Raw genomic sequence first — 21,822 nt, forward strand, 5'->3', positions numbered from 1 at the left:
TGGGACACCCCTCTGCATAAATTTTATGCACCAGGCCTCTAGCATTTTAATAAATAGTTGTATCACAGTAATTTAATGCCAATATAACCTTTGGTAAAGCAAAATTTCATTATGTAAAAATGTTTAATTTTTTTAAAAGAAACCAAATATCTTTATCAGAACCCTAGTAAAAAGCAGTATGGATGGAGTATTGCAACTTGATATTAGCAGATCAGATTCAGTTTCTTTGATCTGCTTAAGTTTCCACAGGAACAGATCTTAAAATAGTCCCCACATCATGCTAAGATATTGTATCTTGTCACTTTTGCCACCTGTGCTTGAACTGCCCGCCGTTGTTCAAAGGAAGCCACATGCAAGCATGACCAGACTTTATCATCTTTATCATTGTTATTATGGGCCATAAATTAGGAGAACACATTAAAAGCATTTCCTATACTCATATACTACTCTTGCAATTACAATTGCTGCTATTAAATTTAGCCTCTCTTTCCTGAACCCTGACATTTTATGTCAATGTTGCATAGATAAATGATAATTTTCTTTCAGGGAGAAAAATACTTCACTGAAACAATGAGTACAATGGAAAAGCTTATATATTGAGTTAAAATAATAACTTTAGGAAGAACATGGGAAAGGATAAGTTTTCATTTTTAAAAAGATGTTGTTTTAAAACATTAAAATTCATTCATTATAGTTACAAAACAAACACATTCTTAAAAAAAAATCAAAACACACACACACACACAAAATCCTAGACTTTGTAGTAAACCTTAGAATCTCTAGCTCCATTTATTGTATCAGATAATTGACTAATAAGATGTATCCTCAAACAATAATGCAGTAAAATGTTTTAGTGATAAAAGAAAGCACCTCCATTTTGAAATATATTTTGTTATATTTTTTTAATTAAAGAAATCAAAATGGGAAACTACCAAAGGAAGAACTGAGCATAAGTTGAGTCTGAGATATGGCATGAAAAACAAAGGATATGAATGGATGATGGAATTTTTTAAAAGAATGACTTCATTGTTACCATTCTTTTCACCAAAGAAACATTCCCACGTATCAAAAATGATACAAAAAGGGAGCATAAGAACCAAAGATGGTGCTTACTTAATAAATACTATTCAAAAATAAGAAGGTGGACATGCTCGTGAACTTCAGCTGTTTTGAAGGTTCTGGTTTGTTAGAAATGATATAGAAATAATAACACTTCCCATATAAAAATTATGATAGTGAATTACCATATAATGATTAGAATGACTAACCTACATTCTGAGATTTAGTGTTGCTGGACTAGAAAGAGGAAAGTAAAGAAGAAATTATTTACTGTGAGAAAGAATGTGATTTTAAAAAAAAATTACTTACCTTGGTATATAACGAAATTAATTTTATCAAACTGGCTTCGTGATTTAGCATAGACATTGGTAAACTAACACCTCAACTTGACCATATGGGTGAACATCTTTTTCTTTTTTTAATGTCAGTTTCTAGTCTTAACCAAAAGCTTCACCTGAATGTGTACTATTTATTTACTATGAGAGAAAAATAAAGACCAAATATAAGACAGTTACATTTGTTAAGGCACCAAAGGGATGATTATCCTGATGTTGAACCACCAGATACAATCTGAGACTTGGCAAGAGATCATACGGCCAAAAATGTCCACTCGGAGGCCTGAGTGATCTAGATTCTTAATTTATCCTCAAAGGATAATTTTATAAGGGTGTCACTTACAGTACTTTGACTGGGTCTGGTTTTTCGGCAACTCTACTCTTCAATGGGACAAGATGGAGGAATCTTATATATAACAACTCTCTTTGAATACCAAATAAAGGTTATGGATTCTATGTGCATAAAATATGAACCCTTTCACAAAACTCTGCATATAATGTAATATCAAGATGTTCACAGATTCAAGAGCTCCTGTGTACTTGATCCCAGGTGAAGAAGTTATTTTTGCAAGGTCACATATGCTATAAACTTGCTATGAGCAGCCTTTTCCCTGCCACTGAAGTCTATATAACTTCCATAATATGATAGTCTCACATGCCAGTAGGTATAATGCTTACTGGAGGATAAAACAGCAAAGGAGAGGAGCTTGGTCTGCCACTAGTAAACCGAGCATATAAAAGGAATAAAGAAGCCCTAAGTATTAGTCAACCTGTCATCACCGACAGCCCCAAAGAAATCAAACCTAAATTTGTCGAATGCTCACATTTTATCTCTTGATTTTATGGTGTACCGATAGACAAATGCATGTTTTACATAAGTAACTATAAAATAACTTATATTTTATTTTTCTAAATGGTTTTTAAATGTCATTATGACATTCTAACTAACTCTGGCGGCAAAAAAAAATAAAAAAATAAAAAGCACAAAAGAGAATATACTTGGTTTCAAGCTTTTCTGCAAAAAATAGTACAGTGGTGAAAAAGAATTAGGCACAGCAGTTAAATCTCTTGCTTCGATTTTTGTTACAATTAGAGAATGCATTCATCATACAATGTCTTACTGTCAAATTGATACCAATAGCTTACACTGAAGACATTTTATGAAGCTGATAGGTGAAAATTATATGAGTCAAGCACCAAGATAAATACAAGAGCGAAAAGCTTTCTTTTCCCCTCGGGGAAAAGTCACTTTTATTTAAAGTGTCAAGGTTTAAAATATTACTTAAAAATAAGCATAATGTAAGAGAGATAAACTCTAATTTGGGTGAGATAAACGTTTTATAAGTTGAAGAATGGATTTCTGCTTACAGCCAACATGGAATAAGAGAGACTAGCTTTTCTCTCCTGCTTGACCACAAATAAAAAAACAAAATAAAATACATAAATCATATGTTTTTAATAAATTTAACATCAGGGAATCCGTGACAGTGATCTAAGAAGCAGGAAACAAATGAGATGAACAACAAAATTACCCCAGTTTATTGCCTAGAAATACGTTCTAGATTGTGGTGCGGAACGGAGGAAACCAGAGGGAGACTGGAAAGTCTCCTTGAGTTCAGGAAGCATGGTTTGAGGCCAGGAGGGCCAAAGCTGATAGAGTTTGCAGGGCACAGAGGAGAAAACTGTATAAACAGAGATATTCTATACACACTAACAAAGCTCACTCAAGAAATAGAAAAAAAAACAACAGATAATTTTAATAGTAATATATTTATTCAAGAAAATGATGTTTTTATCTAAAAAAAAATCCTCAGAGAACAACTCTAGGTCCAGAAGGCTCTATTGGTTTAAAGAAGATAACAATCTTGCCCTAATTGGTTTGATTCAGTGGATAGAGCAGCGGCCTGCGGACTGAAGGGTCCCAGGTTCAATTCCATTCAAGGGCATGTACCTTTGTTGCAGGCACATCTCCAATGGGGATTGTGCAGGAAGCAAATGATCGATGTTTCTAACTCTCTATCCTTCCCTCTTCCCCTCTGTAAAAAAAAAAAAAATCAATAAAATATATTAAAATAATAATAATAATCATATAAAGACTTCAGAAAACTTAAAAATAAAATACTTTCCAACTCATTCTATGAGACCAGCTTTACTCAAATTAAAAACCAGGCTGAGACTGTACAGACCAAAAACTACAGACTAATATTTTTCATTTACATAGATGCAAAAGAATTTTCAATAAAATTTGAGCAATTTGAATCAAAAAGTAAACTCCGAGTAGCGTTTTTTGTTTGTTTTTTTCTAGAAATGCAAGGTAAGTTTCACATTTAAAAATATCTTTAATGTAATTCATCATCATAACAAATTAAAAAGGAAGACCATATCATCTCAACTGGTGCAGAAATGTTTAATCCACTTCATTCCTGATTAAAACTCTCAACAAACTAAGAAAAGAAGGGGACTTCCTTACTGTGATAATGGACATTTATGAAAAGCCCACAGCTACCATCAGACATAATGAAAGACGGAATGCTTTATCCCTATGCCAGCAGCAAGGCAAGTATGTCTGCTCTCACCATCTTTACTGAACATTTTATTGGAGGTTAGAAATAAAAGTTTGGACACTGGAAAGAGAATAAAACTGCCTTTATTCATAGGCAATATGATTTTCCTTAGGGTAAATTATATGGAAACACATAAAAGACGTTAAATCTATTAGAGTTCAGTGAATTTGAAGCATAAAAGTGCATTATTCAAAATTTAGCTGTTTTGCTCAGCTGGTGTGTCTAGAGAGTTGGTTGAGCAACATTCCATGTATCAAGAGGTCACTGGTTCGAATCCCAGTTAGGGTATGTGTCTGAGTTGCAGGCTTGATCCCCAGTAAGGGAAGTGTAGAAGGCCATCAATTGATGATTCTCTCTCATCAATGTTTCTATTCTCTCTCCTTTTCTGTCTCTATAAAATCAATAAAAACATTTTTAAAATGTAATTTTAAAATTTAGTTGTTTTTCTTTATATTAGCAATGAAAAATTAGAAATTGTAATAGAATTTTTGATGAAGAAGCAATGACAATTCAGTGGAAAAAGAATTATCTTTTGAACAAATGATACTAGAAAATTTGGACATGCATATGCAACAAATTTCGATCCATATGTCACATCCCATATAAAAATTAACTAAAAATGGATCATAGAACTTAATATAAAACCTAAAACTATAAAACTTCTAAAAGAAACAGAAAATCTTGGGTTAGGCAAAGGTTTTATAGATATGATTCTAAAAGCTTGGTTTATAAAAGAAAAAAAACTGATAAATTGGCTTCAAAATTAAAAATTGCTCTTCAAAAGATACTATTAAGAGGATGAAGAGAAATTGGAAAGTAAAAGTTGTTATATGAACATATAAGCCATAGACTAAGAAAAAATATTTGCAGCCGGGACTGGTTTGACTCAGTGGATAGAGCGTTGGCCTGCGGACTGAAAGGTCCCGGGTTTGATTCTGGTCAAGGGCATGTACCTTGGTTTCGAGCACATCCCCAGTGGGGGGTGTGCAAGAGGCAGCTGGTCGATGTTTCTCTCTCATCAACGTTTCTAACTCTCTGTCCCTCTCAATTCCTCTCTGTGTAAAATCAATAAAATATGTTTAAAAAATATATTTACAAATAATCATTATATCTGATAAACAATTTCTATCCAGATGTTTTAAAAACCACCTCTCAGATATCAATAAGAAAACAAAGAACACAATTATAAAAAGGGCCAAAATATTTCAACAGACCTTTCACCAAAAAAAAAGACATATAAATAGCAAATAAGTACATGAAATTATGTTTAAAATCATTAGTCATTAGGGCAATGGAAATTACAGCTACCAGACACCACTCCAAGACTATTCAAAAGCTAACATACTGTACTAACACTAATTTAAAAAAAAATGGGAGTAGCTGTATTAATTTCAGGCAGTCATCAAAGCAAGAAAAGTTATAAGAGAGAAAGATGGGCATTACATAATGATAAAGCAGTGAATTCTCCAAGAAAATATAAGAATCCTTAATGTGTATTCATCTAACAACATGGTGTCAAATTAGCTGAGACAAAAAATTGATAGAACTTCAAGAAGAAATAGATAAAGACGTCAATACCCCCTATCAGAAATAGACAGATCTAGCAGGCAGAAAAACAGAGGGACATAGGTGAACTCTAAAACACCAACAACTGGATATAATTGACACCAATAGACAACTTCATCCAACAACAACAGAATAAGCATGCAGTCTCAGGTTCACATTGAAAATTCACCCAGAGTCTGGGCTGTAAAACACACCTTAACAATTTAAAACAATAGAAATCAAACAATGTCTGCTTTGAGACCTGAAATGGAATTAAATCAATAACAGAAAGATAACTCAAAAGTCTCAAAACATGTGAAGATTAAACAGCACACTTCTAAGGAATATATGGGTCAAAAAATAATTTTTCAAAAGAATTAAAATATTTTTAACTAAATGGAAATGAAACAATTTATCAAAACATGTGAGATGCAGTGTAAGCAGTGCTTAAAAGAAAATTTATAGCATTAAATGCAAATATTAAAAAAAGAAAAACAAGTCAAAATAAAAAACAACAACTAAGTTTCCACCTTAGGAAACTAAAAATAGTAGAGCAAGTTAAATGCAAAATAAGCAGAAGAAAGTAAATAATAAGAATTAGAGCAGAAATAAAAGAAATCATAATTAGTAGATCAATAGAGAAAACCAACAAAACCAACAAAACCACAAGCTGTTTCTTAGAAAAGATTAAAGAGATTGATAAGCTTCTAACCAAAAAGGAAAAGAGATTGGACACAAATACTAATATAAAAAATAAAAGAGGGGATACCACTAGAGATATTAAAATAATAATACAATACTACGAACCACTCCATACCCATAAATTTCACAAACTAAGATAAAACGAACCAATTTCTTGAAGGACACAATTTACCAAAGATCATACAAGAAACAGACAATCTGAAGAGCCCTACATCTAGTAAAGAAATTGATAACTTTCCAACACAGAAAACATCAGGCAGAGATGGGTTCATTGGTGAACTCTATAAAATAGGGAAGAAATTATAGCAAAGTTCTATAATTTCTTTCAGAGAATAGAAGTAGAAAGCCTACTTCCCAACTTATTCTATGAGGCCTGCACAAGAAAGAAAACTATGAACCAATATATCTCATGAATATAGATGCAAGCATCTTCAACAAAATATTCTTCCCTGTATTCCAGCAATGAACAAGTAAAATTTGAGATAAAAAACACAATACCATTTTCAATGCATGCCAAAACATGAAATATGTAGGTATAAGTTAACACAATATATGTTTGATCTATATGAGCAAAACTATAAAACTCTAATAAGTAAAATCAAAGAACTAAAAAAATGGATAGTGTATGTTCATGGATAGGAAGAATCAATATTATCAAGATATCAATTCTTCCCAGCTTGATCTACAGATTCAGTACAATCCCAACTGAAATCCCAGAATTATTTTGTGAATATTGACAAGCTGATTCTAAAGTTTATATATAGAGAAAAAGACCCAGAATAATCAACACAATATTGAAGGACAATAACAGAGTTGAAGAACTGTCACTACTGACTTTCAATACTTAATATAAAGCTATAGTAATCAAGACAGTGTGGTATCAGTGAATAAATAGACAATCAATGGAACAGAATGGAGAGCCCAGAAATAGACCCTTCCCCCATAAATATAATTAACTGATCTTTGACAAAAGAGTAAAAGCAATATAGTGGGAACAAAGATAGTCTTTTTAACAAATGTTGCTGGAACAATTGGACATCTATATGTGAAAATAAATAAATATAGAAAATAAATAAACATATTTTACACAATCAAAAAAATGGACTCAAATGGGGTGAAAGGGCTCATAATAATAGCCACAGCAATCCTGAGAAAGAAGAGGAAAGTTGGAGGGATCACAATATCAGATATCAAGCTATATTACAAAGCCACTGTTCTCAAAACTGCTTGGTACTGGCACAAGAACAGACATATAGACCAATGGAACAGAACAGAGAACCCAGAAATTGACCCAATCCATTATGCTCAATTAATATTTGACAAGGAGGCAAGAGCATACAATAGAGTCAAGATAGTCTCTTCAATAAATGGTGTTGGGAAAATTGGTCAGATATGTGAAAAATAATGAAACTAGACCACCAACTTACAGTATAAACAAAAATAAACTCAAAATGGGAAAAGGACTTAAACATAAGATGGGAAAACCATAAAAGTCTTAGAAGAATCTATAGGCAGCAAAATATCAGACATGTCAAAGCAATATCTTTGCCAATACAGCTCCTAAGGTGATAGAAACTAAGGAAAAAATAAACAAATAGGACTACATTAAAATAAAAAGCTTCTGCACAGCAAAAGAAACCATAACAAAACAACAAGAAAGCCCACTGCATGGGAGAACATATTTGCCAATGTTATCACTGATAAGGGTTTAATCTTTAGTATTTATAGGGAATTCATACAACTCAACAAAAGGAAGATAAACAATCCAATAAAAAAAAAATGGACAAATGACCTAAATAGACACTTTTCAAAAGAGGACATACAGAAGGCCAAGAGACATATAAAACATGCTCATAGTCACTAATCATCCAAAGGATGCAAATCAAAATGACAATGAGGTACCATCTCACACCTGTCAGAATGGCTATCATCAACAAATTACAAATGCTGGTGAGGATGGAGAGAAAAAGGAACTCTGGTGCACTGCTGTTGGGAATGCAGACTGGTACAACCACTGTAGAAAACAATATAGAGTTTCCTCAAAAAACTAAAAATGGAACTTCCATTTGACCCAGAAATCCCACTTTTAGGAATACATCCCAAGAAATCAGAAACACTCTTATGTTCTAGGAGTACAATTTACAATAGTTAAGATTTGGAAACAGCTTAAGTGCCCATCAACAGATGAGTGGATTAAAAAATGGTGGTATATCTATACAATGGAATACTACTCTGATGTAAAAAAAAAAAAAGAAGTCACTCTTACCATTTGCAACAGAATGGATGGACCTGGAGAGCATTATGCTAAGTGAAATAAGGCAGTCAGAGAAAGATAAATATCACATGATCTCACTCATTTGTAGAATATAATGAACAACATAAACTGGTGAACAAAAATAGAAACAGAGAAAAAATATTTTAGAATATAGTAGAAGTAATCCTGTTATTTGCAGGTTTTTAATATTTCCTACAACTTTTGTGATATTATACAAAATAATTACGTTAGTACAGTTTTCATTTTTCTTGAAATATTATTACATGTAACATTATAAAAAAAATAACATAGATGGTGCCAGGTGGATACTGGAAATATTGAGAAGAACACTTTGTAAAGCACATGATTGTCTAACCATATGCTGTATACCTGAAACTAATGCAGAAGAATATTAAATGTAAACTGTAATTAAAAATAAACATTTTAAAAAGAAAAAAATAAAACATGTTAGAGAAACAGTAAAAAACTATATAAAGATACAAAAAGTAAGTCTCCAATTCCCATTAAGGATTATTTGTGTATTCCAATGGTACAAGAACAGAATTTTAAAGCATTTCAATAAAATATGTTAATTAATAAAATAAATAACTGATAAGCTAGAGTGTATTATGTTTACAAAATTCTACTCTGTGAAAGACAACATCAAGAGACTTATAAGACAAGCCATTGGCTGTCTTCTAATTTACAAAACACACATCTGTTACAATGGACTTTTATCCAAAATACAGGGGAAAACCCTCTTAAAACTCAATAAGAAAATAAGCAATCGAATTAAAAAATGGGCCAAAGAACTTAACAGATACCTCACCAAAGAAAATATATAGATGGCAAATAAGCAAATGAAAAGATGCTCAACATCACAAGTTAGCAGATAAATATTTCTAATGTTCATGTATAGTACCATGGGATAATACTTTTTGTTTCCAGTGCTCTTCCTTGTGGCACTTTGCATTAGTTTTTGGCACAAAAGCTATTTAGGACAATGTTTTATAGGGAATAATCCATATATATAAAAAAAGCCAAGGGCTGTCACAACCAAAATAACCGAATGGATAACCGAACAGCAGGCTGTGTGGGGTGACCAGGCTGGCAGGGGGGCAGTTGAGGCTGACCAAGTCGGCAGGGGAAGCAGTTAGGGGTGACCAGGCAGGCACGCAGGTGAGCAATTAGGAGCCAGTGGTCCAGGATTGTGAGAGGTATGTTCAACTATTGGGTTAGGCCCAGGATCGGCCATCCCCTGAGGGGTCCTGGGGTTCTGGATTAGAGAGTGTACAGGTTGGGCTGAGGGGACCTCCCCATGCACAAATTTCATGCACCGTGCCTCTAGTCTAAAATAACTACAGATCCCTTGTCTAGTAATTCATCTTAGGAACCTGCCACTTGATATCATTAGCTTTGCCCTTTCTCCCCATAAAAGTTTACTATCAACTGAAGATTAGTAAATTTTAATGTACATTTGTATGCCCCATCACATTCTAAAATATGAATCCTGACTGACTCCATTGTTGACTCTGGGTCCATCAACCATTAGCTTCTGTTCTTTAGAAAGTTACTAAATTCTTTCCTTGCTATTTCTCATTTCCTCTTTACTAAAATTTGCTTATATATCCAATAAGACATTGTTATTATGTGTATATGGGCTTTATATCATACATACATACCTACTCATACATCTTAGTGTGGTTTTAGTAGAAGAAAAATAAGAGCATGAAGCATGACTTTGAATTCTTGTTTAGATGATGGAGTATGTAAATGCTATGCTCACCTCCTTGCATAACCACATCAAAAAATACAACTACACTACAGAACAACCATCACTGGGGACCACCTCAGCTAAATGGAAGTCCTATAATTAAGAAAATATAAGAAGTCACATTGAGATTGGTAGGAGGGGTAGAGACATGGAACTGTCTGGTCCCACGCCCACATGTGGTGGTTAAAAATCAGAAGGGGTGTCTTGGCTGCAGTGGTCCTCCCTGAGGTGTGAAGAGTCCCAGCCTTGGGTTTTAGTCCCAGGAAGAAAAGTCACAATAACTTCTGACTATGAGAACCATCAAGGATTGTAGCTGTGTGAGAGAAGAGCACCTAGAGTCCTACATGTTCCACTGAAAAGGCTCACAATGGACTCACACACTCACAGATTACATGCTCTAAGCTCCAGCACTGGGGCAGTAGCTTGAAAGGCAGCAGGGACATACATACAGAGATGAACTGAATTGTCTGACTTCAGGGTGAGGGCTGAGGAGACAGCTTCTCCCAGACAAAGGTGCTGGCAGAAGCCATTGTTCCTTTGCTGAGCCCTCTCCTTGCAAGTGTGGGCAGGCACCATATCTGAGTCTACATCAACCTGGCTGACACCTTTGGCCCTGCCCTGGTGATTCCTCAAGACCTCACCCCGCCAATTTGCCGGCCCACCCAAGCTGCTCCCAGTAGCTTTTCCATACAAACACCTTGTCTTGGCTCTTGCTGTGGACTTTCCTAACATCTCTCAAAATTCAACAAACACCAAACAAGCAGCATCTGGCCTCAGTGTGCCCTGAACCTCTTACTAAGCAGCTCAAAGACCAGCATTAGTGGGAATCAGCCTCAGATCCCACCTTAGCCTCTCCCAGGCACCTCTAAGCCTAGCTCAAGTGGCAACCATCTATCGATCCTTTTGTAGCTCATACGCAGTGGCCCCAGACAGGGCATAGGCAGTATCTGACCTGGGCCTGTACCAGAGCCCCTCTCAAGAGGGTCCAGAACCAATATACCCAGCAGCCAGCTTCAGACCACACCAGAACAGCACCCAACCATCTCCATAAATTATACACCCAAAGGGAAGAGTCAGCAGGCATCAGAATCCTGCTAAAGTGAGTCCCATGACAGAGGGTCAGCCACTGCAAACAGTTCCTTTACTGTAGTTACAGTCAGTCCTCACAATCAATCAGCCTAAGTGTCAATCCCTCCACTGATGTGCCCACAGCAATCAAGGCTCAACTACAACAAAAGGGCACACACAAACCACAAGGGACAAACCTGGAGCATTCGGCTCAGGTGACTAGGGAGACTGCACAACGGGGCACCCGAAGGACACCTACTACATAAGGCCTCTCTGCCAAGACTGGGAGATATACAGCAGCTCTACATAATACATAGAAACAAATACAGGGACCATACATACATCCTTCCATTTAAAATAATTCTGTAAGGAAGGCTCTGAAAGGACAGAGTTAATGTCCAAATATTACATGATATTCTGGTGTTTCTTTAAATACAACACATATTTTGCTTTCTTCCTTTAAGTAAAGTATCCTGTGAAATTAGGGCAAACTGAGGTCATTGTTAGGAATCATCTTCTATATAATAAAAGCCTAAGCAATTGTTATGGCAGAACAACCAGAACAACTGGTCGCTACAATGCACACTGACCAACAGGGGGCAGATGCTCAATGAAGAGCTGACCCCTGGTGGTCAGTGCACTCCCACGGGGAAAGTGCTGCTTAGTGGCGGTGGCAGGAGCCTCCCCCGCCTCCATGACAGTGCTAAGGAAGGAGCAGCAAGCTGAGTGGTAAGGAGCAGCAAGCAGGTGGGCGCTAAGGAGTGATGCAAGAGGGATGTCCGTCTGCCGGCTTGGTTCCAATCCCCCCTCTCCAGTGCATGAATTTTGTGCACTGGACCTACAGTACTAATATAATTCCAGAAATGACCATAGGTTGTTTTTTTGTTTGTTTGTTTGTTTTTGTTTTTTTTTTTTGTTTTTTTTTATCTAATAGACTTATTCCAAGGAAAAACAATAGAATGTGTTAAGTGCCTGCTGCACATTCTGAATTGTTTCATATACTGGGGACACAGAAAACTACAATGGAGAGCTTGTTCTACAGAAAAAAAATATTAGTGAATCAGAATAATATAAAACTGTAATATACCTGAAAGCTGGCTACAGTTGAGACATATGAAAGGGGTTCTGGAAACAAAGAGGATGAACATCTAGCTGTCTGCTGGGAGGAGAGGCATACAGACTTTCTCAAGGAAGTGAGGATTAGGTTGTGACTTGAAAACTGTTTGAGAATTGTCTGATTCTGAGATGAGGAGTCCGGAGAGAGAGACCAGGATATACAGAAAATGAAAGGAGAGGTTATTTGAATAATTATTTCCATATAGGAGGAGGTTAGAGTGCTTCTGGTCCAGTGGGTAGAGTTGAGTGTGAAGAGGTTGAGGAGGGCAGATGATAAGGGATCTCATGTCATAGTAAGGATGGTTCAGGAGTTCATGAAGCATCATTTAATGAGTGATATGATCTATTCTGTTAGCAGTTTACATTTCTAGCCATAAGAGAACTTCTTTAGAAAGGATCCCAATGACCTTGTTCAGCCAATCAATTTCCAAGGCTTAATACAGTGCCTAGAATATGATAGTTGCTTGAAAAATGCTTAATATAAGAGAAAGTAAATAGATAAATCAATCAATCAATGTCAGAGCTAAGCTAGTTAGAATTTACTTCTGGACTGCAGATCAAATTTTTTACAGTGCTAATGTTAAGTTTTATTTTAAGACATTTAAACAAGAAAAGGTTGAATATGATTGACCAAATGTGGATAATCATGAATGCTGGGAATATGGTACCTGGTGGGTCATATTTCTGTTTTCTTTACTTTTTCAAACATTTGACATTTTTCCAGAATAAAGAGGCTTAAAAAATTGCTCCCGAGATAAAGAGAGCTGATTTCTAGGTTCCAATGTGTTAAAGCATAAATATTTTAGTTTAAAAAAAGCTAAACTTTTAAAGAATATGTTTGTACTTTAAAAAGAAAAATCATGGACACTATAAAAAAAGTTTTGGAGTCAATGCAACCCTTGATTTCTAGATTTGTAAGTTTTTTTTTTATCTAATGTTGGCTAGAGAACTTCTTGACTTAAACATTTTCATAGTTTATGTTATAAAACTGAAACTACTCTTAGAAATTAATTGTTAAATTTCTTTAAAATATGGAAGTTATATACTCATTCCAAGAAGTTCTTTGAAAAAATGTTTTCATATTAATCTATATCACACTTGATTACTTCACAAAATTTGTTATTTTGTAGTTACTAAAAATAACTTGTGGAATTTACTCCTATTTTATTTGTAAAATATATACACTTTGTACAAAAAACTATATATATGTGTATATATATTTATATATATACATATATATAAATTATTTCTATTTCAAGAATATGAATTCTTTAAATTTAAAAGGTATGGATAGCTATTGATTCATATATCTTTCAGTCCATTCAATAAATTGAGTTATTGCTCCTAAATAAAGTTGGGTTTTAATAATTGATAATTTCTGGAGACTGGCCAGACTATCACTGAAGTCTTTGCTTTCCAGGTATAGAGGGAAGTCTCAGCTGCTTCAGATTAGCTCTCACATCTACCATCAACCTCTGGTGAACTGGTATCTCCACGTTTTGGACAAAATGTTGTACACAGGATTGTCTGACAGAAAGCCAGGGTTGTAAATGATGATTTCAGTTGATGTACAGAGAGAAAATAAGAATGCTGCAACAAGAATAAGGTAGAAGTAGGAATGGCAGATGGAGACAAGGGACAAAGAGTAAAGATCAACTTTGGGTTCCTATTTTAACGCATATGATTTTGTCCAGGAAAAAAGAAACAGTTTCACAGTAGTAGTACAAATCACCAAAACTTTTGACAGAACTTCTTATTTTTATTATTACCATTAAAAAACTCATTTCTATTAAAATAATCTCTTAATAATAAAAAGGAAAAAGAAGAGGCTACAGAAGAAACTGGCTGAATAAAGGGGAAATGAGCTTTGTAATTATCTAACAGAAAAAATGCTATGTTAATAGGCATTTACTAATGTGTGTATACATTTTTTGGGATACCCTACATATGCTTCACAAACAGAAAATTCTTGCTGTTTATTACTTCATTTCTTTCCTATGGAAAAGCAGAGGAAGGAACTGTTTTTTCCTTCTTTCACACCCGTTGTGTAAATCATCTCTTTAGTTTTTTGTCTAATAACCAGAAGAGCTAAAAATATTATAAGAGATACTGAATATCTTAATATTTGACTGTCTCAACTAAAACAAGCAAAAAATAGATTCCTTCATATTTTAGAATTCTTAAGGTCTGTCCAAATTAATTGTGTATCTTACTTCGTATATTTGGTTTACCATTGGAAACTAAAGTTTGAGTGACGGAAGAGAAGGAAATCTGTAGAGATACTGAGAAAACCGAAAATTTGCTGTATCAGGGAAATATGGAAATCTTATACATATATTTACACACACACACACACACACACACACAAACACCAAAACACTGAATGACAAAAACAAGTATAAAGTGTAACATGTGCAAACCAGAGACGTGAAGATGGCAAGAGAAAAAGGCAATATATTTTTTCCTTCTAATATGATACAGCTTACTTGATATTCTTAAGAAAGATGTTCTAGAATAATGTTCAGTTACATTTATACTGGTAACTGTTGAGAGGAAATAACACATCTGCCCTTACCAGTAGATACCATTTAAAGGCTACATTAGTTTTTAAACAAATTAATATCAGTTGGTAAGTTCTGATGAACATTAAAAAAATCCAATATAACCATTTCACCCACACAAATATTTTTATGCTCTCAAATGTAAGCATGACAATTATGAATGTAATGGAATTTGTAGGTGTAGCCTCAAAACCAAATTATAAGCTTTCCTTAAATTTTGAACATACACATCTCAGTTGAAAGCTCTACTTGCTATCAACAATATTTTAAATTTTAACTGTACAATAGAACTCATTCTTTAGGGTAGAAATAGCTAACCACTATTTCAACAAATACGCATGACTATAGCCATCAAAGGGAACAAAGTACAGAGGCATAAGTCAAGATCTTTGCCAAGTATTTAAATAAGAGAAGAAAAATAGAGGCAATTTATACAATAAGGTAGTAAATTAGACAGGCCTTCCTATAGGAATTTGGGAAAATGGAAACCCAATGTTTTATTAAAAAGTCAGTTTAAATCTAAATTGGCTCTTTTTTCAATGTTCAGTTGGCTCTTACTTTCCTATGTCTTCCTCTCATAGCTGAATCTCAAGTCAGACTTGTGGGCACCCTGAAGATCTTATTCTTTTAAACAACCATTCTCCTTCCCCAACAGCAGTGTCTACTTTGGTGTCCCTGATTCCGAGTGTTCTCATTATGCAGAGATTCCTCACTAACTTGTCAGATAAACCTCCTCCTTTCCTTTCTGTGAATAAAATAATTTTTCTTCTTTGGGGTTCCCAGTTTACGAATTTGGGTACACGTAAAGGCAAGTTACTACATAACTCTTGCCATCAAATTCCCTCTTAAAAGCACATGGATAATAAATTGCATGCTTTGTTTCACACACTACCACTAGCAACTGCATCCCCTCCCCCGAGTCTACCGTCTCCCCTTCCACTGTTCTCTGTTCAGTCCAGCCCACTCTCCATCCATCAGACATCTTCATGTGACACCACATGCCTACAGACTTCTCCTTTAAGTTTCTTGCCATCTGGAACAGCTTTTTCTACTCCATCCAACGTTGCTTTAAATCTTGGGGGAATATGTTCTAAAATTGCTTTTCTACGTTAATCTTTGTAACTGTACTGTTAGGTCATGAAGGGATGTTAAAAATAAAACATATATGTCCGTGGAGATATGTCTTTCTTGTGCAAACTAAAACTCACATTAGAAAAAACAAACCCCAAGCTCCTAGGATTATTTAATTTGGAGGGGAAAAAGTTGAGTGGTGAATTACTACTAACATTTAAATAAGGGGTTACTTGATTGTTGGTAACGAACTGATTTTTTGTTAGATTAAAAGGAATTGTGCTCAAATTTAAGTGGAAAGCTTTCTCAGTGAGATATAAGGGAGACAATACAAATTGTTAAATAATGATTTGGCTTCCTCTATTCTTTCTGTAGCAGCTAAATAGTATATCTGCTCATATTTCAAATTTGATAGGTATTCAAGCTTTATAATGGGAGAAGAATATGTGTGTTGAGAGAAAGTCAGAGAGATCTGAGCAGAAACATACAATATTGGGAGCAATCCAGAAGAAGGAGTGAGGTGTATTACACAAGATTCTTTTGACAGCTGTATTTTGTTGTCAGGACAGATAAGCATTAAAAAAGGAGGCAGTTTTGAAGAAAAATGTTTTCTATTTTTCCATTTCTACATTTTATAGCTATAAAAAAAGCATAATATCAAATAAAGATGGGATTTAATATATAATTTTTAAAGTTTTTGCAGAGTTTTTTTTTTTTAATCTATGTATTATTTCATGCTAGTGGAGATAAACCAATTTCATAAATGTGGTGGAATCCTTTTATTTATAAATACTATCCTATCTTATTCCAGAAAGAACTTGAATGGCAGCAATTGATTATTTCATTAGAATAATAAGTTATCACAATCAAGGCAAACTTTTTGTAAAGTATTTACGTATCTTGTTTCATGTGATGCCAAGTGAAAACAAGTGAGGAATTTCACAGAAAATTTTCTTAAATTTCACATTTCAAGAAAAGTGTGTAATTCTCCTAAGGAGACCACTATAATAAAAACACGAATCATTGGTTTTCCAAACTTTTACTATTTTTGTTAGCCTTCTTATATAAAAGTCATGAAAATCTTTTAAATTGACACTTTATTTTTGAAGTCCACGAAAAAGTTAAAAGAAACAAATAGGAAGGGATATAGAAGGAATCTGAACTATCCTTATATGCAAAAGAGAAGGCTGAGAAAAGAATTGCAAGTGCTATCATCTTGGAACCTAAAATACAGGACTTCAAGGTAAGATTTTCTTTATATATGATATGTGCAGTCTTTCTGTATATACATGCACAATAAATGACTTAATAACCCTACAGTTATCAAAATCCCGAAATTTATTTTATGTTTAAAGAAATTAAAATGTTATAGGATTATTACATTTAAAAAACTAAGTAAAATTCAATTTAACATCCACTGTTAAAAAAAAAGTTTATTTTTGCTTAAGAGAAGTTTTAATTTTTAGCAATTAATACATATTTTCTTAAAACAGACTCATAGTTATAAATTAGTTCAAAGGCAGCCATCTTCAAATTAGGTCTTTGAAAAATAAACTACAAATATTGTCAAAGGTCAGTCAAAATGACAGAAACATCATATTCAGAAAACTTCGAAGGGCTATTTTCCTTAAATTTTGGAGCTAAGTATAGTAGCATACTCAGGGAAAGCTTTTGTAGCTTCCAAATGGAAAACATACATGAGATAATCATACAGCTTTCAATGTTTACATAACAGACACAAGATATATGTGGAAAACTTTACTCAGGGTAATTTTATATTTCATGTCATAATTTGATTTATTTTCCTTCGCAAGGATAAAACATCTATTAGTAAGAATCAGACTAATACAAACATTTCAAAACCACAACATTCTAACTATAAGCCTTAGTTCTTGAAATCTGTTTATTTGAAGAACATCATAATATAAAATATTACACTTATTGGAAGAATATAATATTTTTAAAATAGAAAAGATGGCCTAGAAAGCATCAATCATGGAAATAAACAGATTGCATAAAGGCATATTAAATGTCTTTTCAAACCTAATCACCTAGAAGAAGCTACTTTTCCTATAATAGTTAGAATGAAATTACTGTCTTTAAAAATGCAAATATTTTCAATATTGGAAGGATAGCCATTTCAATAAATAAGTTCCTCTGATAATTAAAATGCAATGGAACAACTCTTTGTTATTTGAATTAAGGTTGCTAAAAAAAAAAAAAAAAAGGCAATTTTTACATCATATTAGTCCAAGGATGTCTAGTCTTTTTTTCTTCATCATATGTCTGATGATTTCTGGATGTTTTAATAGAGGGTATTACACAGATGCAGTCTTGCAGTGCAGCTCAAGGCAGCTGCAGCAAGTATTTCTCACTAGGAATGCTAAGGAGCTCAGCGGGTACAAGGCTTGACGAAACAATCTAGAAAATCACAATACAGCTTGTTGGTCCTTTCCCCCACGAATAACCTTTTTTTTTTTAGACCACGTCCATAAAATGCAGTTTATTATCTAACATTTTTAAGGAGAATCTTTTGTTGAATGTTAACAAAAGAACGACTCTCCTAGTGCCCTTTAAAATGCAATCCTTAAAAACAAAAATCAACTCTCAAGTCTTTTGGAAAAGTGCTCAAATCTCCTAAAGATAAATATCACTTAGTGTCCTTGTTTTCTAACAAATGGCTTTTTCCATTGTTTCCATTAATTTCACCCATATTCGTGTTTGTTTTTTTAAACAAACAAGGCCCTTTTTTCCATCACAAAACGCAGATGTAAGATTTAGCGTATAAAACCGGTAATTAACACTAATTTACGAAAGATTAATTTTTTCCTTCTTTTGTCAGTTTTCAAGAAGTCTTCCCGCGATTAACCGTAAACAGGAATGGTTTACACCTCAAATTAGAAGCCATTAATTAGTATGACGAAGTCCACTACAAGATACACAAGATGATTTAAATTATTTAATCACTAAATCAACCGGTTTTAAAGTGTAGCATACTGTTTCAGTACCCTTCGGAGGTTATTGATCTGTCACCAAACTACCTCCAAATCAGTTAGGATAAATGATCGGTGTTCTTTTCCTTTCTTTCATGTTTACATGATTCCTTCTGGTAAACACTTAAAAAAAAAAAAAAAAAGCTTTAAGGTTCTTTAATCCCCAAATCCCTCATTAGCAGTCACTAGCTTTTTTTTTGTAATCAGGAAAATAAAAAGAGTATCTGAAGTACCGATCAGGAGTTCGCTTTGCCCATATAACAATAACAGCATTAAAAAAAAAACAAAAAAAAAACAACGCTTAAGGCGATGGCAGTAATAGAAGATGCACGGATAGGTGGCTCCTGCAAATAACGGGCTTCAGCAAACGCCAAGCACTTCACCACAAGGAGCCCGCATCTTTACGGCCACGCAAAGCGCCCGGAATGCACCGCACTTTGCATCGGCCGCAGAAATAACGCAGGACGAGACTCACACCGGTGCCCATCCGCTGCGTTTATAACCCATGCACATGGCCAAGGGACAGACACCGAACACTATTTCATTCAACTCGGGCCGGGGAGCGCGATCCATCCCGAGTTTGCCCGGCGCAGAGAGTGCTCTCTCTGCGTGCGTGCGTGTGCGTGTGCGTGTGCGTGTGTGTGTGTGTGTGTGTGCGTGCGAGGGAGCCCCAACCTCGGGGCATCTCCCCTCGCCGGGCAGTTTGGCTTCATTTGTTTCCTATTTCTGCTACATGGAAAGTAACTTCCATCGCAGCGCCAGGCAGCGCCGCTGAATAGAGCGGTGCTGCGGCTCCGCTTGCGTCAGATCCCTCCGCGGAGCCGGCCCCGGCCCCCTCCCTCCCTGCCTGCCTTCCTCCCTCCCGCGATCGGCCTCCACGGAGAGAAAGCGCCTCCCAGCCAGCCCGCGGCTCCGGCTCCGGCTCCATCTCTCTCCAGCTGGAAATAAATAAACAAATCGCACCTTCGGCCGGGGTGGGGGTGAGGGGGGATCTCACCGCGCCGGGCGCGGGGTCGCCGGGGGCGCAGGCACTCCTTTTTCTCTCCAGGGGGCGGGAGCGGGAGCGCGGGCCGGGGCCGGGCAGGCGGCGGACTCTTTTCTGCGGCGGAGGGATCCGCGGCGGAGGCGGCGGCGGCCGGAGCCGCTTGCCTGAGAGTTGTTGTTTCCTCCTCCTCCGCCTCCGCCTCCGCCGCCGTCGCTTGAATGGTGGAGCCGAGGCTGGGCTCGCGAGCACACGCCAGTGACAGCTATAGGGCCGGCGGAGGCACCATCCCCGCTTCCCCTGGGCGGCGGGGTGTCCCGCCCGCGGCCCCGAAGTGACCCACAAACATGTCTTGCGAGAGGAAAGGCCTCTCGGAGCTGCGATCGGGTAAGTCGAGGGGGGCTCCCGGGGCCGCTGGGCGCCGGGCGATGCCGCTCGCGGTGCTCCTCCGCCCCCCGCCGCCCGGTGGCTCAGCAGTCTTCCCCCGTTCCCCCTCTCTCTCCCCCGCGCAGAGCTCTACTTCCTCATCGCCCGGTTCCTGGAAGATGGACCCTGTCAGCAGGCGGCTCAGGTACGGCGGCGCGCGGCGCGGGCCGGGCCGGGTTCGGCGCTCGCGGGCGTGGGGGAGGGCGGCGGCGGCGGCGGCGCGGGGCCGCGGCCCGGGGCGCGGGGCTCAGCTCTCCCCGCTTTGTTGTTGCAGGTGCTGATCCGCGAGGTGGCCGAGAAGGAGGTAAGGGCGGCGGCGGCGGACCGCGCGCGTCCTGCCGCCGCCGAGCGGCCGCCCTCGGGCCCACGGCGCCGCCGCCGCCGCCGGGGTTGGGGCGCGGGGCGCGGGGTCCCCGGCGGGGCGCGGGCGGGCGGGGGAGGGGAGCGGGCGGGCCGGGGCCGGGGGGCCCGGGCTCACGGGGACGCCCTCTCCCCCGCAGCTGCTGCCGCGGCGCACCGACTGGACCGGGAAGGAGCATCCCAGGACCTACCAGAACCTGGTGAGGCATTCGCGCCGCGGAGCAAAGAAACTTTTCCCCGACTCGGAATAAAAATTGAATTTCCCGCAATTTTTTTTTTTTTTTTTTTTTTTAACAGAGACAAAAACTTGGCCCCAGAACGGGAAAGCTCCCAAAGGCCAGGGTAGGGGGGGGGGGGGATCGTTGGGAAGTGGGCGCGGGGGCCGCGGGGGGCAGCGACCGGGGGGACCTGCACCCCGGGGCCGTAGGGGCTGCCGACAATTTATTGGTGATATTTGGTTAATGGGCTAGAAATAAAGATACGTCATGAGTGTGTTGTGCAGTGCAAGGCCCGGAGGAGGAGGGGCCGGCGCGCGCGGCCGGGCGGGCGCGGGGGCGCGCGCGGCGGCGGCGGCGGCGGCGGCGGCGGGAGCGGCGCGCGGAGGGCGCGCCTGCAGCTCGGCTCGCGCGGGCGGCGCGGCGCGGCGCTCTCGGCCGCTGCACACAATGGCTGGGGACAGAGCTCCGGAGCGGCATTAGCCATTCACAAGGCTGGCTCATCGGCAGCGGCGGAACCGTGGCAAGACTTATCTTTTTTTCTTTTTCTTCTTTTTTGGTTTCTTTTTGTTTTCTTTAAATTCAGAGCTATTTTTTTGTGTTTTTTTTTTTTGTTGTTGTTGTTGTTGGAAGGGTTCGGATGTGTGATAGTTGGCCTTCAGAACATAACTGCATTTACCAAAACAGCGCTCGCACAAGTGTAAAAGCTTGTGATACCCTAAAAAGCCAGAAGTTGAACAGGCTTTTTTTTTTTTTTTTTTTTTTTTTTTTTTTCTAATTTTGCTGATTGCGGGGTG

At 37.5% G+C, this 21,822-nt stretch overlaps 1 protein-coding gene and 1 long non-coding RNA gene across 6 annotated transcripts in view; one reads left to right on the plus strand and one right to left on the minus strand.

The window, feature by feature from the left end:
* Positions 1-17,079: 17,079 nt before the first annotated feature.
* On the minus strand, positions 17,080-20,055 carry LOC123651369. Its single transcript, XR_006740026.1, has 2 exons — positions 20,006-20,055; positions 17,080-18,470 (listed from the first exon to the last, which is right to left on the minus strand). It is a non-coding gene; the product is annotated as an uncharacterized LOC123651369 (long non-coding RNA).
* Positions 20,056-20,191: 136 nt separating this feature from the next.
* The window catches only part of LOC118705044 (pleckstrin homology domain interacting protein), a 136,140-nt gene continuing 134,509 nt past the window's right edge, over positions 20,192-21,822 (plus strand). For 2 of the 5 annotated variants that reach the window (XM_045572939.1, XM_036413211.2), the window contains exons 1-4: positions 20,192-20,411; positions 20,537-20,595; positions 20,725-20,754; positions 20,951-21,010. In XM_045572939.1, the coding sequence (XP_045428895.1) occupies positions 20,372-20,411; positions 20,537-20,595; positions 20,725-20,754; positions 20,951-21,010 (189 nt within the window). In that variant the 5' untranslated portion in view covers positions 20,192-20,371. The remainder of the gene's footprint in view (positions 20,412-20,536; positions 20,596-20,724; positions 20,755-20,950; positions 21,011-21,822) is intronic. The other 3 variants (XM_036413210.2, XM_036413212.2, XM_036413214.2) reach the window with 2 other exon arrangements.

The sequence above is a fragment of the Pipistrellus kuhlii genome, unplaced genomic scaffold (genome assembly GCF_014108245.1).
Source record: "Pipistrellus kuhlii isolate mPipKuh1 unplaced genomic scaffold, mPipKuh1.p scaffold_m20_p_5, whole genome shotgun sequence".
NCBI lineage: Eukaryota > Metazoa > Chordata > Mammalia > Chiroptera > Vespertilionidae > Pipistrellus > Pipistrellus kuhlii.